This window comes from Artibeus jamaicensis, unplaced genomic scaffold, assembly GCF_021234435.1.
Source record: "Artibeus jamaicensis isolate MK-2021 breed Jamaican fruit bat unplaced genomic scaffold, CSHL_Jam_final contig_76, whole genome shotgun sequence".
Lineage (NCBI taxonomy): Eukaryota > Metazoa > Chordata > Mammalia > Chiroptera > Phyllostomidae > Artibeus > Artibeus jamaicensis.
Window position 1 is genome coordinate 20168200 of NW_026521954.1, and position 16748 is coordinate 20184947.

Here is a 16748-nt window from a genome sequence, read left to right on the forward strand (position 1 = left end):
GCAACTAAAATTCAAAAGTTCTGTTACTAAATGAAGAAAAGAGCTATATGGGGTTGATGCGCAGTCTCCATCTACCTGTCTGTCTAAGGGACCAGCAAGTGATAAGAACGAAAGAAAGATTCAATGTAATGCACGCCGCACAATGCCTGACATACAGTTGATGTCCAGCCCCGATTCATTTTCTTTCTATGGTTAATAGATGAATGGATCCTACAGACATTCACTGAGCACCTACTGTGTGCAACTGTTATAAGACACACAGAGGAAGTTGATGCAATTTCCATGTCAAGAGAGGCAGACGGATGGTCCGGCATGAAGTGTAATGAGCTAGAAAGAGGGAAGCGCTGTCCCCCAGTTGTGTACGAAGTCCTTGGAGCACAGAGAAGGGAGTTTTCCACCCACCTGCAGAATCGGGAAAGCCCCGAAGAGAAGGGACCTTTGGGGTGGGATCTGCGAAGATAGGCACAGCGTTAGCAGACAGGGAAACCGTCCTGCTGACACAGATGAACACAGTAAAGCACTAGGTTCTACCCATAAGTCTACCTAAAATTGGGTGTGGGTCCAGGTCCAGACACAGGTAACACCCATGTTTGTGCTGCTCCCAGCCCTGGTCGTTCTTCTTGTAGTTGCGAGATGCTCTTCAGCAATAACCAGCAGAAAACTTAAAAAAATATTTATTGCTTTCTGGACCTGAAAATTACCCAGCACTCCTGGGGCCACACAGCGAGGTCGCGGGTCGTGAGTAGAGAACACACGTCTGGGGTTCTGCCTTAACTGGGGCCATGATGGGTGGGGGGTTAGGGTTTCAGGGGCTCACTCTTTACTGGGTAGAAAGGGGACTCAAAATGAGGTTGGGTGATGGCTCCTCAGTCAGTGGCTGGAGATGTTGTGGAGTTTCTCCTCGTGGATGCAGACGCCTCTTTGAAGTGGGCGACTCAGACATCAAAGCTCTCACTCAGGCACATTAGCTACAGAAAAGAAAAGAAAAGAAACACCTGTCAGGGCCCACACCACACTCCAGTGGTGGCAAAGGAGGGGAGAAAGGCGCACCCACCTTAGACTCTGGTGGGAGCACACATGGGTGAGACTTAGAAACATCAACATTTAAACTACACACATTCCCTGACCCAGCAAGGTCACCGCTGGTGCTCTGTCCCACCCAAATGTGTGCATGAGAGCTCACGGTGGAGAGCCAAGGATTCCTCTCAGCGCTGTTTGTAAGAACAAAACAGTGACAGCTGCCATCTAACACCAAATCAGCCTGTGATCGGACAGTGACTAATGGCCCGCGGCCCCTGAAGACTGAATAAGACAGCGGCAGCAGAGCCGGAAGGACGCCCTTTCACCGTGCAGTGCAGCACCCGCCGCGGCGGAACAGCATGTCTAACACCGTGGCTTCCGTACAAAAACAAAGGCAAATAGATGCGTGAAAACGTAAGACCAAACCAAAACCAAACACACCGACATCTGTGTCTGGTAACGTGTATGTTGAGCCTTGAGGACGTACAGCAGGAGATGGGCCGAAATGGTCAAAGGAATTACTTTGAAAAAGTGGAGTAGAGGGACAAGAAGTCCATTGTCGATGACAGGGGATACCGGAAGCAATCTAAGTGTCCGCCCACGGGTGACGGCTGAAGCGAATCGAGGTGCAGGAGCACGACAGACAGCACGGAGCTGCTGGAAGGGAGGCAGTGTGTGTGGGTTGTTAAAGGCACAGACTATTCTAGAAGGATACCCAAGGAACTAGCAATAAGGGTGAAATAATATTGAATGTAACCTGTAATCAAAAGAAATTAAAAAAAAAAACCAAGTAGTGGTTGCCTCTGGGTAGGGGATTGGGCGACTAGAAATACAGGAAAAAAGATGTTCTCTTTCTCAACCATTTTATAGCTACGAATTTTAACCTATGCCCATATATCACCTTTTAGGAAATAAGGTAATTGTAAAACTGGTTAGGATTAAGAAATACATTGTAAGATTTATTTAAGATGTATTAATCCCCCTACCACCCCACGCCTAGCATCTCTGCCGCATCAGGGCAGGCTCGGCCTGCATCCACGGCAGGAGGCTGGCTCGGCAGGCCGGTGTTTGCCACCCCACACCTGCCCAGTAGCTCACAGCCTCACAGCGAGAGAAGGGTGTGGCAGAAGCAAGCCTGACTCAGCAGCCAGGCATTCTGCAAAACTCATATTGCAGTTCATCGGTGTTATATAAAGAGTAAGGACTGGTTATCTCTGGAAGCATGAGGTTGGGTTAAGATATCTACTTACTCTTTAAGGCACAGTCAGGATGAGTGCTGTGGTCCACACACTTTAAGAGCTTCACTGGGCTATAGAATGAAAACAATAATAATGTATGAGGGCTTGAGTACATGGCTTTCTTTCACTAAGCAGTTACGGTGTGCCTGCGAGTTCCTGGGGCCACAAAGTCTCTGACCTCAAAGAACACGATTTTGTTTTTCCTTTTATTTGTTTTTAAAGCTTTATTCCAGCTGCTATTTTTAAAGACTTGTTTATTACTAGAGAGAGGAGAAGGGAGGGAGAAGAAGAAGGAAAGAAATATTGATGTGTGAGATCATATCACCCCCAACTGGGACCTGACCCGCAACCCAGGCACATGCCCTCCCTAACTGGGAATCGAACCGCTGACCTTTTGGTTCACAGGCGGTCACTCAGTCCCCTGAGCCATACCTGCCAGGGCCTGTTTTTCTTTTTATATATTAGCCAGCATTTTAAAATGCTCATTATGTACCAAGAATTATGCATCTTACATAAATTATGCCGTATCCTCAACAACTACATGAACAGGTACTATTATTATTCCCATTTCATAGTCGAGAAAGCTGTCCACAGGACTTGCCCAAGTTCTCACGGTGGCAAGTTGTGGATCTGCACTTGAACCTTGCAGGAGCACTTCTGTATGGATGTACTTTAGGCAGAAGGTTGGACTTGGAAGCACATGGGTGATGGCTGATGCCCAGGCACAGCAAAGAAGCTAAATCACTGCACAGTGGAGGGGGCGATGTGGGGCCCCAGGGCAGCTGGGAGGGGAAGAAGAACGGCAGAGAACAGGAGAGACATGTAACAGTGGCACCCTGGACATTGGGAGGGAGGCAGGCTACGAGAATGTCTCTCAGGGCAGCTTCACTCGGTGACATGCTGTGGGGCTCCTCCCAGGGACGTGCCTGCCTTTCAGTGAAGTCTACACAACACACATGTTTTTTGTTTTTTTTTTTTTTTACTAGAGGAGTTATCCTGTTTCCCCCCCAAAAAATCTCATGGAGTTTTACTAAGTCTGGTTCAAGCAGAGACTAGCCAGCAGGCAAGACAAGGTATGAAAACACAGGACCTTACCAAAATTGCAAGGGGCAATACCGCCTGAATTTTGCGGGGCAGGAGCCCCCCCTTACTTGGAGCTTGGAGTTTGATTTGTTAACCTTCATCGCTTAAACCTTCTGTTACCTCCTCCTCTGTGCTCCCAAGAACAACACGAAGCCCCACCTTGACGCGGAAGGAGCCCATGGGCAGCAGAGAACTGGGAGCTGGGGGACTGAATCAGGCCGCAAGGGAACAGCCCTGAGGCCCACTTAGGTGGGAGGAGACCAGGGGAAAGAAGAGCAGGCCGAGGCCCCAGGACAGAGAAGGAGACGTGCACTCTGGCCGGGCCTCCCTCGTGGGTGGACGACTTATCAAAAGACAGCCTCCTGGGGACATTCCTGGACCAAAGCAAAGTGACCATGAATGTGAAATTCTTAGCCACACATTTCCCCCATCTTTGAGCTGTTTTAAAGTAAGAATTAACTTTTTAAAAATTTGCTAGGATCTGGTGCACTAAGATAGGAGGAGTCTAACGGCCGGGAGAAAAGAACATCACACGGGGTCCCAAGGCTGTGAGTGGTGCCCTTGGGAAGCTTAGCTAGCCTCTCTGGTCCTTACTCTGCCCATCCATAAGAGGGGCTATTTATATAACGCTTACAAACAGACAAAACTAACCTACGATCTCACAGTCTGGACAGCGGTCACCGCGGTGGGCAGGGAAAGACTGAAAGGAGGCCAAGGGGAGGCACTGGGGTGCCGGTTTCACTGGTTCTTGCTCTGGGTGCTGGTTTCATGTGTGTGCCGAACTTGCTGCAAACTCATCCAACTGAACGCGTCTGGTTTGGGAATGGATTTTTCTGTACATAGGTTGTATTTAAAAAAAAATTATTAGCTTCCATTTGTCTTTAAAAGAGGGAGATAACGACACCTGACTTTCGAGCTTCCTGAAAGCATTAGCAATAATAATAGGTGAGTAAAATGGACAGCTTCAAGCTGTGGAAAAAGAGAACAGCTCTGAGGACTCATTCTCTCGGGGAGACAGAGCTGGGGGAGCCCCACCCTTCCAGGGGGCTCTGCTCAGACGGGCGGATTATTCAGCCCCGAGGCTTTTCAGAAGGCGGCCTGCAGCCGAGTCAGCCAGAAGGGCATGGGCTCCGGACAAGGCTGCAGATGTAACTGGCGCCCTGCCATACCCTCAAGCATGTGGGAAAACCACAAGTCCTTGAAGTGCTCGACCCCAGGCTCTGAGGAACCAAACAGGCCCGCACACTTAGGTGAGGAATTCCCAGTCGAGGGCGGGGCTTCCAACGGGCTCAGGCTTGCGGGCAAACTTGTCTACATTTCCAAGAATCAGAACCGCTCTCAAATGCTATCTGATTTTAAGTATATAAAGTTCCCCACCCACAATGTGTTCACTAAACGGTAGCTAGTACTATTTGCCTACTGGCCTAACGGTCAAGATGCTCCTACCTCTGAGAATCTCAAACGCCACCTTAGCACCTGTCACAGGTGAAGCTCCCACGGGTGGCGTGCCACCTGAAGATGCAGGCACTGTGCGCCCTGTTTGCCAGGGAACAGCAAACTGGACACGCACAGTGACAAAGGGCTGCTCTCTGCCTGCCTGTTCTGCGAGCTGTCTAAAAAGCGTTCTGGACGGAAGTGCGGGGAGCCAGGCAGAACCCCGGCCAGAAGGCACACCCAGTCCCCACACCCAGTGACAACCCAGGAGGTTCAGTCCCTTGGTCCTTAGAGCTGATCCCTACCCTCCAAAGTTCCCGAATATATGCCCTGGTTACAGTATACCACCTACAGGTGATCGTTAATGCAGCTGTACTGAAAACCCATGTCCTTCAGTCTCTCCTCCAGGATCTTCACACTGCCTTTTCCACAGGATTCCCTAAAATGTAAACGTATAAAATAAATGAGAGGAGAGAAGGAGTTTCTTCTAGATTAAGTCAAATTTATTTTGATCATGTGCCCCTGGTTCAGGGTTCTCTCTGGAGAAAGACAGCGGCACCTCAGCGCTTGTCGTCAATTCGTTCTGGAACTCGTGGCGAGTGCGAAACCGATGAGTACTGACCGAGCGACAAGAGATGGAGCATTTTCTCTTGCGGGGCGGCATTGGGACTCACACAAGTTCTAGCACGTGTGATGAGTCCCAAGCAGGCGCCAAGTGCTGAAACATTTTTTCTTGTCAAAATGCAATGACTTACAGGGTTTGACCAGTTCTGAAGCCAACAACCACTGAGGTATGACTATAACTGGGAAAGACCCTGGACCCAAAAGTGCCGCGGCAGTAAACCCATGCCACCCGCAAGGGGCTTGTCTGGGCACCCAACACCTAGTCCAAACTTGCAGATCAAGTCTCAGAGCATTTCACGGCCCCACCCACCAGCACACCTCCGGGACGCGCCTCTGGCTGGCAGAGCGCCGTCTGCCACCTTGTTCAGCCTACGGTGGATTAAGTAAGCTTCAAATGGCAGCAAGAATGTATGAATCAAAAATATTAGAAAACACAAATAAACAAAAAGGAAAAAAACCCCAAATCTCACATGTTGCTAACAGTTTGATGTATCTCTTTCTAGACTTCTAAAATATACTCCCGTGAAACTGTTAAAATATAACAGTGGGGTTCTGCTGCCCCACGCACTTTGCTTTCTGCGTTTGCCCACGCCTGTGAGCCTACCTATATGCCCGCCCTGAGTCTTAATCCTGGTGTGCTCTCCCTTCCACGACCCGAACGTACTTCGTAAGACCAGCCCTCTCTTATTAAAGATCAAGGTTCATTCCTAGATTTCAGTGTCATTTATATTGCAAAAACCTTGATGATGCTTCATTTTTTCTTATACACATCCTTACTCATTTGCTTCCTTAGCATAAATTCCCGAGGATGGATTTTCTGACACCAAGCTTCTGAATGCATTTTAAGGCTTTGAGCACCGCCCAACAGAACCTCATGCTGACCACCACCACCGCGGAGTAGGAGACGTCCGCATGCCCAAGTTCTCATCCACAGGGGTTCTCGCCCCGTCCCGCATCATAATTAAGCAGAGGGAGGTATAAAGACAAACAGCTGAGGCCCACAGACATGGTATTCGCATCACAGGCAGCTCCTGCCTCAGCTTACTTGGCATATGGGAAGGCAGACAAGCTGCCCACTGTAAGTGAACGGACGGGAGTGGACAGGGAGGACATGAGGCTGAAGAAAGCTTTCCCAGAAGTGGAATCCGGGCACTGCATGAGTGAGGAGGGCAAGGTGTTGAGTGACGTCCTGTTTCAGAGCCTTGCCAAAATCTGGGATGATGTCCCTCTCTGGGCCAAGCTCACTACTGAGAATTTCCCAGTAAGCATGGAGGCTTCAGAGCACCTGACACAGGGCTCCGCTGAGAGGCTTTTATTGTAATAAAGGCACAAACACAATCAGGTATGAGCATGTTGTTTTGAGGTCTTCGTCCATGTTTTTTTTTTTTTTCCCCTGAAAATCTCAGCAGTTCAGGACCCCTGCTTAGCACCTGACCTGCAACTCCCCCTTTCCACACAACTATACAAGCAGGTGTTCTAATCCCTTTATGGCCCATCTCCCCTGCAGCGGAAGTGATGGTCTGAGATGCCATTCCACTGCAGGTTCCTTGTGTCCTTAAAGGTAGGTTCAGTGGACAAGCTTACTCTGATAGATACATTAACCCAACAACAAGCATAACATTTAGACAAAGAGCAACTTCTCACAGAAATAAGAAAAACAATGCATACTGTTATTCATGCAACAACAAGCATAATTTGTCTTCCGGAAAGAGAAATGCAAGGGGATAAAAATCCCTCGTTATGCGATGAGTCTTAGAGGGCCCTGGGGTCCTGAAGGGGGGAACTTGCCTAGACTCTCCGGAATACACTTTGAATAACACGTCCACGCATTGGGGTCGGCCGTGCTCTCCTCCACCTGACGTCAAGGTTCGGGACCAGAGCCCCAGTGTGCCTCTGTGGCAACACCACACTGCACTGCTTTAACTGGGTTTAGCCTCATCTGCTTATCTTTGAACCAACTGTATTTTAAGTTTTTCATCTGCAGTTTTGCCTTTCAGGATGAAAAGGATGAGTTTAAGTTTGCATTTATATAAACTCAAGTGGTTTCCCAGAAAATATGGACTCTACAAGTTTCCTTGGCCAGTTATCTGAGCCCCAATTGTGGAACAATTATTACACAGTCTTTGGGGTCAATGCATAAAACTCCTGGTAAGAGCTTTTGGAGCTTCGAATGACCACAAAGAGAAACTAGGCCTTGACCCACACAAATGCATGAGGAACTCTCCTATCAAGGCTTCCCAGGTTGCTCAGAAAGGAACGCGACTTCCCTTGGTTGCGAGGAGTATCTGGGTAGAGAAGGTTTTCCCTCTGGGCTCAGGACTGGCTAGTGGCATTTCCAGAGAGTCGAGCCTTTGCTTTTCTCTGCCCACATTAAGGACAGAGAAGACTATTGTTCCCACAAACATGAAAATGTGAAACAGGCTTGATCATATTACATCCAAGAAAAGCGTGTTTGCACTATTATTCTCACCAAGAGCACCAAAACTCACAGGATGGGTCCCCCGATTTCATGCATGACCCAGATCTCAATGCGTGTGATTGCATCCTTCTGGAAGTAGGGAACTTCAAAATCTGCAAAAAACCTGAAAAACAGGAAAGACACTCCTTAAAGCACTAAAGCAATATGTTACTGTCTCCATTTCATTGGTAGTGATTTACACGTTATTTCTGTTTTCAAGCTTTTGGGGGCTGTTTTTCAGCTTTAGTTTTTAGATTCCTTATTTTATTCCCGCTTTCATCATCTGTTAATGATCTATAAACCTACCTCTAATCTTCAGCTCTTTTGACTGCTTTGCTCTACCCGAGCAAAGCATCAGATTGGGAATTAGGACCATTCTCTGACGCCTGCATTCAAAACAACTAGATGAACATCGTGGCATCTCTGCTGTTATGTGCTGGTGCTGCGTTCTTACCCTTTTTCGGGATAGGCTCCTGTGGGCTCCGAACCATTCAGCATGACGTGGATCACACCAGAACTGTCCTTTGCATACTGCAAGAAAAAAAAAATGAGTACTTTGAGAAAATTAACATACCTTTTTTCAGCTGTAAATTGGCCACATTTTCATTTATTTATTTTGAGAGGGAGAGAGAGCTTTGTTGTTCCCCTAATTCGTACATCCATTGGTTGATTCTTGTACGTACCCTGACGAGGCATCCAGCCTGCAATGTTGGCTATCAGGACTGTTGGGAACCGCCCTGCCTGGTCTCAGGAGCTGTAACCCACCCCCATGGCTAAGGCTGAGTGAGCGACCTTTGGACCATAAGCCACTATAGAGACAAAGCTTATCTCCCTGGCAGGAGCGCCGCTTCTGCTCCTTTTTCCATAACTGGCCTCCAATGCTTGATGAGTTAGCCAATGATGGGTAAGATTCCCTAAGGGGGGAATGACCTAAGGCAGGCATGATCACATGGAGGCCCCAGGGAAAGACTTGGGGGGCTATGGAGAAAGGGGGTGATGGCCCTTGCCCCTCAGCTTTGACAAAGCCTGAGTCCTCAGTATGTCTTGGAGAAGTCTCCAAGAATTCCTTGGCTATCTTGCCTCCTCTGCCTGACTTAAGCCTGAAAACAATGGCTGAGGGTGGAGCAGCCCTGTGCTGGGAATGGCGGGCTCCCCGAGTGATTAGGCCTGAGAAAGGATATATAAAATCCCACAAAGCCTGCTTTGCTAAGAATGCTTAGTTAAATGATAAAGGCCGAAGCAGAAAATGAATTTGTTTTCCCAAAGTTTTGAAACCTTTTAGCTGATAGACCCTGACTTAGAAGAAGCCCTAATAGTTCTTTGTATGTTACGTACCGTTTACTGCCTGACAATGATTAATAAGTTGTACCTAAACTCCTGCGCAAAAAAACAATAAAAGCCTGTCTAGGCAAGGGGTGGGGCGCTCTCCCCTTGAGAGAATTGCCAGGCCGCTTCAAGGTGCTCCCTGCTGAGGGAGTAGCTGGGCCGTCCCTTTTCCTCCACGGGACTCAGTAGTCCGTGTGAATTTGTCTCATGTCTCATCCATGATGCCGCAGGTACTGTGAGCCAGTGCCCATGTTATAGGACAAGGTTCTAACCAACTAAGCTACACGGCGACCAATTTTTAAAAATTGCCAATTGTCAATATAAGCAAGGGTGTGATAAATTTGATATTTCATACAGCTAGAAAGGATAAAAACTGGTATATCTTGGAAAGCAAACTGCTTTGAAGTGTCAAAGACTCATAGACTCAAGTAATTCCATGCCTGGAGATCTACCCAAAGAAAATAATGCGAAACAGTATCAGACTCTAGCAATGCATCGGCTGGAGTGGACTAGGCCGTGCCGCCGTCACCGACAACCTCCAACCACAGTGGCTTGAAACACCGGAGATTTAGTTCTTGCACACACTACATGTTTCTCACAGGTCCCTTGGGGTTTTGCTCCCTGTGTTCTCACTCTGGGACCCAAGGTGACGGAGTCTGCACATCCGCCAAGTCACCGGTTACCGGTATCAGGAGGGGAGAAGGGGAAAGGGGCAAATCACAGAGCAGTTCCTAAAGGCTTTCTTCCACCCACAAGTCACAGAGTCCCTCCTGCACACACCTCACTGGCCTATGTAAGTCACACGTGAGTAACTTCCAGAGGTAGAGGAGGGCAAACCACGTGCTCAGAAGATGAGTCAGAAATGTTTGGCTGATGAATGCACAACAGTCTACAGATGATGTGTGGTAAAATTATGCACCTGAAGCCTGTACAATTTTGTTCGTCAGTGTCACCCCCATAAAAAACATTTGATGAAGAGCCCTGGCTGGTGTGGCTCAGTGGCTCAAGTGCCAGTCTGGGAACCAATGGACTGCCAGTTCAATTCCCAGTCAGGACACACGCCTGGCTTGAGGGCCAGGTCCCCAGTAGGGGGCACGCAAGAGGCAACCACACATTGATGTTCTCTCCCTTTCTTTCTCCTTTCCTTCCCCTCTCTCTAAAAATAAATAAATAAAATCATATATATATATATATATATATATATATATATATATATATGATAAAGAGTGTATGCCAACAGTTACAAGAAAAAGAATGTTGCAGAGGTGAAAGGTGAGACTCCGAGTGGTTCACTAGTGGCCTGGTGACCAGGCTCTGAACCCCTCTGTCCCATTGTCACGGGACCCGCCTGTGCCCAGCCACCCAGCCGTCCGTCCCGGGACTACCTGCATGGAGACCCTTTTCCAGAAAGAATCCACAGCGTTGTTTTCGCAATCCTCTGATGTAGGGCAGGACTGGTAATGGAGCCCTGGGGGGAGACGGACAAGCACATTTCACTTCGAAGATTAATTTGGGAAGAATTAATTTAAAGCATTTGCTGGCTCTACAAGGAAATTTCAGCCTGTGTTCTGCACAGGCTGCTCAGGTCCAGTAGACAGAGTTGTGCCCGCTCAGTCCACGAGGAGCCTAGCAATTGACCCCCCAACCCATGGGATGGAGACATCTGTCATCTTGCTCGGCACAAATGTGAGGAAGGCGGAGAACTAAGCAGCTGGGTAACGTGGGAGCCTGGCCAACCGCCAACACATTGGCTGGACTATTTATGTTCTGGAATGCTAATAAAGGGGGTTAAAAAACAAAAACACAAAAATTTTGCTTTACTGCAAGAAGTGCCTTCTCCAATTAGCTCAGGTCTTGAAAGGATTTAAATACCAATATTAAAAAATAGGAAGTGAGAGTCCTTAGCCAGAAAATAGACATTTTATAACATTTAAAATATAAATGTTCAAGTGTATTCAACTTCATTAATTTTAAGGACAAAGTTCAGCGGATATATATGGTATTTGTTCACTATTTACTCCACTAAAGAAAGGCACATGCTGGTTGACAGGTGCTTCCAGGGAGAACCAGGCAGGGAAAACGTGTACCTGAGGGCGAGTGATGTGTTTCAGGGCAGTGCAGGTGCGGTTGCCTGTCGTGTTTTCAAGGAGATGCAAGGCCTACTGCACGACTCGAGAGAACATCCTTACTTAACATTACCTGAGAAAGCGGTGATTACTTCTTTGCATTGTGCACTCTAGAATTCAAACTAGTTCAGGTTATCATCTCTGCAGGCCAGTGTCCCAATTTCTCAGAGATCTATGAGTTCCAGAGGGGTCTCCTGCATGGTACCTGACGCGGAGGACCGGAAGCTAATTCTCCAGCTCCCCTCTGTTGTTATTATTGATCGCTGGTATTACCACCTACTTCAGAACTTGGGAGGGGGTGGTGAGCCAATGGGGTAAATGCATATGGATACATTTAGCACAAGATGCACAGGAAACAAGAACTCATACTTGTCCACTGAGCCGTGGGAGAAAAAAGAGCCTTACCGGAGGCGTTTTCCTGTCGACACCAGCTCAGCAGGTCTCCGACCCTGCCGTACAGAACTTGGCTCACAGGTGTAAAGCGACGGGTGTTCTCTGCGTAGCTGGTAACGAGCAACTGGTTGTTTTCCCAAAACAGGGACTAGGGAAAAACAAACACAACGTGAAATGATAGAACAAAATCAAAGCAAATTTTTTTCGGGCACGACATCATCCGGCTCAGTCAGGCAACCCACTTCCATTCGATTCTGACAGGCCTCACAACAAATGCTCTTTTCCTTTCTCTGTCATGGTTCACCAGTTCAGAGTGCGCCAGGGCCTCTTTCCCCTTTAGTCCGAGGGCGTGGTGCCGATGTCAGTGAAGTTTTCCCAGTAGTACAATACAGTGTGTGCATCTGCATGTGTGTATCAAGATCCCTGGATTTAAAAGACCAAGGGACCTGGGTTTATATCAAGGATACACTAGACATGTGATCTTGACCAGAGCATGTAATCTCCTTGTGCCTCGGTTTCCACGCCTGGAAAATGGGGAGCATGAGCCCTTCCTCTTCTTCCCCCACTGTGTTTAGAATGATAGGCAATCACAAAAAAAGTGCTTCCTAAATTGTAAGGTGTCTCGCAAATCTATGACTTTTATGTTATACTTTATAGTTCCTTGTAGCCAGCCCCCCTGTAAGTTGTTCTCACGAAAGCAGCTCAGTTGTCCGATGCTGTCTCCTTGTCAAGCAGGAGGGGAGAACTTGAGGAAGGTGAGGAGAATTTAGGAGCATGTCTTGCACAAGGAAAGAATGTCCCCAAAGTAGCCGTGACCGGTTGCTGCCGCCCAGAAGCCTGGCTGCACAGAATGTTATCTCTCAGTTCTCTGGAACTACCGCTCCCTGCTCCTGGCTGCATAAGAGCTCCACACTGTGCCTTGGGGGACAGATGAATTTGAGAGATGTTGCCTTCCCCGGCACTCTGCCAAATTGAATACGCCTTTCTCTGTCTCCAAGCACCAGTGTCTTGATGTTTGGGCTACCAGTGCAGTGGGTACATAACCTAAATCCTTGAAGGTCGTTCAGCAATATTCCTTCTATAGAGTTATAGTATTTTTACCCAGCAATTCAACTTTGGATACATCTCCAAAGGAACCCAAAACATGAATTCAAAGAGATACATACATCCCTAAGTTCACTGAAGTGTTATTTACAACAGCCAAGATTCAGAAGCAGCCCAAGTGTCCATCAAGAGATGAGTGGATAAAGAAGAAGTGATACATACCGATGGAATACTACTCAGCCACTTAACAAATGAAATCGTATCATTTGATACAACACAGATGGACCGAGAGGGTGTTATGCTAAGGGAAATAAGACAGACAGAGAATGATAAATACCGTATGATTTTACCAATGTGCGAAATCTAAAGAATCATATAAATGAGCCCACAGAACAGAAACAGACTCCCAGAAACAGAGAACACGCTGAAGGCTGACAGATGTGAGGAGGGCTGGGAGCTGGGCAAAAAGGGTGAAGGAGTTAGGAAGTACAGATGGGTAGTTACAGAAACATCACAGGGATGTAAAGTACAGCCCAGGGAGCACAGTCAATAATATTACAATAATTATGTCGGGTGCCAGGTGGGTACTTGGAATATTGAGGGGTCACTTGGTAAAGTACGTGATTGTCTAACCACCATGCTGTGCATCTGAAGCTAATATAAAATAATATTATGCCAACTGTAATTGAAAAATAAAATGTAAAAGCTAAAAATAATAAAGTTGTACTGTTTTCACATAAAAATAATGCAAATCAAAGTACCCTGCTCACTCATTCTCTCACTGCACACTCAGGAGTCCAATAGGCCCCCGCCCAGACTGGCAGCTCCCTGGCCGTTCTGTCTCCCGTTGCACCATCAGCCCTCAGCACAAGGCCCAGCATGTGGAAGTAGCTCGGTAAGTGTGTACTGAGCTCATTTACTAGAACCAAAATCTATGCGAAAGGGGAACAAAGTTTATGGCTCGCCTTTCACTGTCAGGGAAGTGGCAATGTTCAAAATATACGTAAAAACCACATTTTCAGTCTATTACATCTCTGAACCTCCTGGATCCATTTACCTGCTTTTACAAAGGAAAAAATCAGTGTGAAGATTTTTTTCATTTGTAAACACCAATGTTACCTGATTTTACAATGAAAAATCAAGTTAAGAATTATTGTATCAGAGACATAAAAATGACCTCTAACATTCTTTAAGCTGAAGGCGCTGTTCTAAGAAAGCATTGCGTGCAGACTTTCTCATTTATTTCCATTATATTAGACCTGGGAGTGCAGACAGGATGAAGAAGTGCGGTTTTCTTAAACTGGAACTGAGTAGATATAACCCTAAGGCTCATTAAAAGGAGAAACCGGTTGTCCAGGAAGCTACTTGATAATGAGCACTTGCCAAGCTACTCAAGGTTCAGGCCTGTAGGCTCATTTGGGACAGAGATGGCTCATCACTGGCCTGGGGTGGAGGCCCAACAGGAAAGTACGACCATATCCTAATGCTGTGCCTTGCACTGACTTGTTGACTTAGAAACTGTTTCCTTCTGCCCACACGTGCAGGAGACACGGGATCGCTGGTGAAGATAAAGCCACCTTCCCACCCCCGTGCAAATGGTTTGGAGTTTGTGGCCCAACGTTTCAGTGACACTGTAGGGTCGCTGGAGACCTCTCGGTCACACGTCTGTACAGACGGAGAGCCACGTTGGACGGGGCCTCACCTTGTCTTTGGGAATGGAGTGCCTGGAGAGGTTTATGAAACGGTCGTAGTCGGAGGGAAGCACGGAACAGGGCTCCTTCTCCAGCACCTTGTGAAAGGCTTCCCAGATGGCTGTGCAGTTCTTGTCCCTGTTCAAGAGCGAGAGTTCATCAGAGAACGCGTCACAACGCGCCGTATTTACACTTCTCACAAAGTACGCCAAGAGCGGGACGAGCCATTTTGTCCTACATCGACTCTGCCCAACTCAGCACACGCAAACGACGGGGAATTGTCACGGCTCATGCCTTAACCCCACTTCAGAAGAAGAAAATAAGTAATTTAGGGGATGGATCGAGAAACCTGATGGTGGAAATGTCTCCTAGGATGTACCACCCACACCTTTCAGAGCTAAGGAATACTGTCCTGCCCCAGGCTCACAGAAAAGGCACCAAGCTAGAGGGTGACAATTCCGATAAAGCTGGCCAGGCGCCCAGCTTCTCAGTTTAGACAATGAGGCCCCTTGTGCGGTTGGGGCCAGGTGAGGTCGGGTCAGAGGGCAGGACCTTGTAAAGCCAGGAGTGAGCACCAGGTAGTGAGGTCTGCTGCACAGCCTCGTCCAGTCCAGCTTTCCAGAAACATCCCCAAGGGCATTCGCAACCTTGCTCCTCCTGTTGAGGGGGAAGCAACATGGTGTTCCTTATAGTATTTCTGACTTCTTTTTTTGGCCTGAAATGTGTCACTTTAAAAACAACTAGCACAAGAAAGGGACATTATGAAAACAGGAAAAAAAAATAGGTCCCAAAGAAAGAACAAAAAAGTAAGAAGCACAGGGCTGGCAAAAGAGACTCCACCTTTTAAAAAGTCCTCTGGATTAGATTTGAACTTGCAATCGCTAAAGTGCCTGGACTCTGGGGCTTCCTGGACCTGCTGGCTCTGGGTCTGTCACCCAAACGCCACACTCTCTCTAGTCCTCACCTCTAGACCGACCGACCCCCCCACCACACACACCCCACACACATCCTGCTTCATCTATATAAACACACAAACACATCTCACCTTCAGACCCTACACACTGACCCCATCACCTCCCGACTTGCGAGCTTGGCTCCCCTGACCTCAGAACCCCCTCCCGGCCCCCAGCGCGCACCCCTGTAGTCAGAACCCCTTACTTCCCGCACACCCCCGACCTTTAGACCCCATTGCTACCTCCCCACAACCTTCTCGCCTCCGGAGTGCCCACTTTTCCCTCCCCTGTCGCCCCCGACGCACTTATTTCCCATCCCCGCTCCCAGCCCTCTCCTCTTCTGCGCCCCCACGCCAGCCTGCAGAGCTCACCGCAGCTGGGGATTCAGCAGTGAGACATACTCGGCGCAGCGGCCCAGGAAGATGCTTTGCAGGTGCTGGGTTGTACCCTCCCCGCTCCACTGCGAACTCGCAGCGCTTGCAGCGGCCCCAGAGCCGGCAGAGCTGGCCGCCAGCAGCAGAAGCAGCAGCATCACGGGGAGCAACGAGCAGGACAGTGCGCACCCCTGAACAGCCACGCGGGCGCTCTGAAGAGCCTCCCGGACTCGCTTCTTTTGCACGAAGACGCCCCACCCCACCTCACCCCACCCCACCCCACCCACACCTGCACTGACCTAGGCGCGGGAGAAACGGCTTGGTTTTCTGAGTTACTGCCTAGGCATTTTCTGGTTTGCCTGACCTGTTCACACCAAGAATGTGGACATTTAGATAAGGACTTCGGTTTAGCATACGTGCCGTAAGATACCGCTTTGCTTCTCTGGGACACCGTTTAAAATAACAGCCAAGCCCTGGCTGGTGTGGTTGAGCAGACCGAGCACCCGCCCCTCTGCGGACCAGAAAGGTCGCCAAGTGTGACCCCGCACGTCTGGCCAGTTGGGGGCGTGCGAGGCATCTTCGATGTTTCTCTCGCACTTTGTTTCTCTCTCTTCCCCCACCCCTCTGAAAATAAATAAAATATTTAAAATAACCACCAAAAGTTAAGCCCTTGAAAAGTTGGTATCTCCACCCCACGTACAGAATAGGTGCTCATGACCCCGCTCTCTGAAACCTGCTGTTGGGCAAGAGCTGCTGCTTTCCTGATTTGCACCCTGAGCTTCACCCCAGCCCTAACCCCGTGCAGGAACGTGTGAGTAATGAACCCTTCCTTTGTGTGGGGGAGGAGAGACTGCACCTTCGAACAATTCATGTATTGAATTACACTGGATGCCGAATGCGTGTGGGTGCTTAGAGCCAGGCCTCCTCATTGTGGTCATAATGGGCATAATCTTAATCACAGGCTGCTTGGCAGCAAAACACAAC

At 48.4% G+C, this 16748-nt stretch overlaps 1 protein-coding gene across 1 annotated transcript; it reads right to left on the reverse strand.

The window, feature by feature from the left end:
* Positions 1-658: 658 nt before the first annotated feature.
* On the reverse strand, positions 659-15995 carry BST1 (bone marrow stromal cell antigen 1). The gene is made up of 9 exons (XM_037126972.2): positions 15762-15995; positions 14449-14575; positions 11715-11850; positions 10569-10651; positions 8312-8388; positions 7889-7981; positions 5128-5214; positions 2271-2329; positions 659-968 (listed from the first exon to the last, which is right to left on the reverse strand). The coding sequence occupies exons 1-9, from the start codon at positions 15920-15922 to the stop codon at positions 952-954; spliced, it is 840 nt and encodes a 279-aa protein (XP_036982867.2). The 5' UTR covers positions 15923-15995; the 3' UTR covers positions 659-951.
* Positions 15996-16748: the final 753 nt, after the last annotated feature.

Excerpts from the sequence above, each read along its gene's own strand:
- BST1 (XM_037126972.2), bottom strand. The coding sequence starts at position 15,922 with ATGCTGCTGCTTCTGCTGCTGGCGGCCAGCTCTGCCGGCTCTGGGGCC. Across the intron at positions 14,576-15,761 it reads CTGCTGAATCCCCAGCTGCG|GGACAAGAACTGCACAGCCA; the intron begins GTGAGCTCTGCA and ends GCTCTTGAACAG. Across the intron at positions 10,652-11,714 it reads TCGACAGGAAAACGCCTCCG|GGCTCCATTACCAGTCCTGC; the intron begins GTAAGGCTCTTT and ends GTCTCCCCCCAG.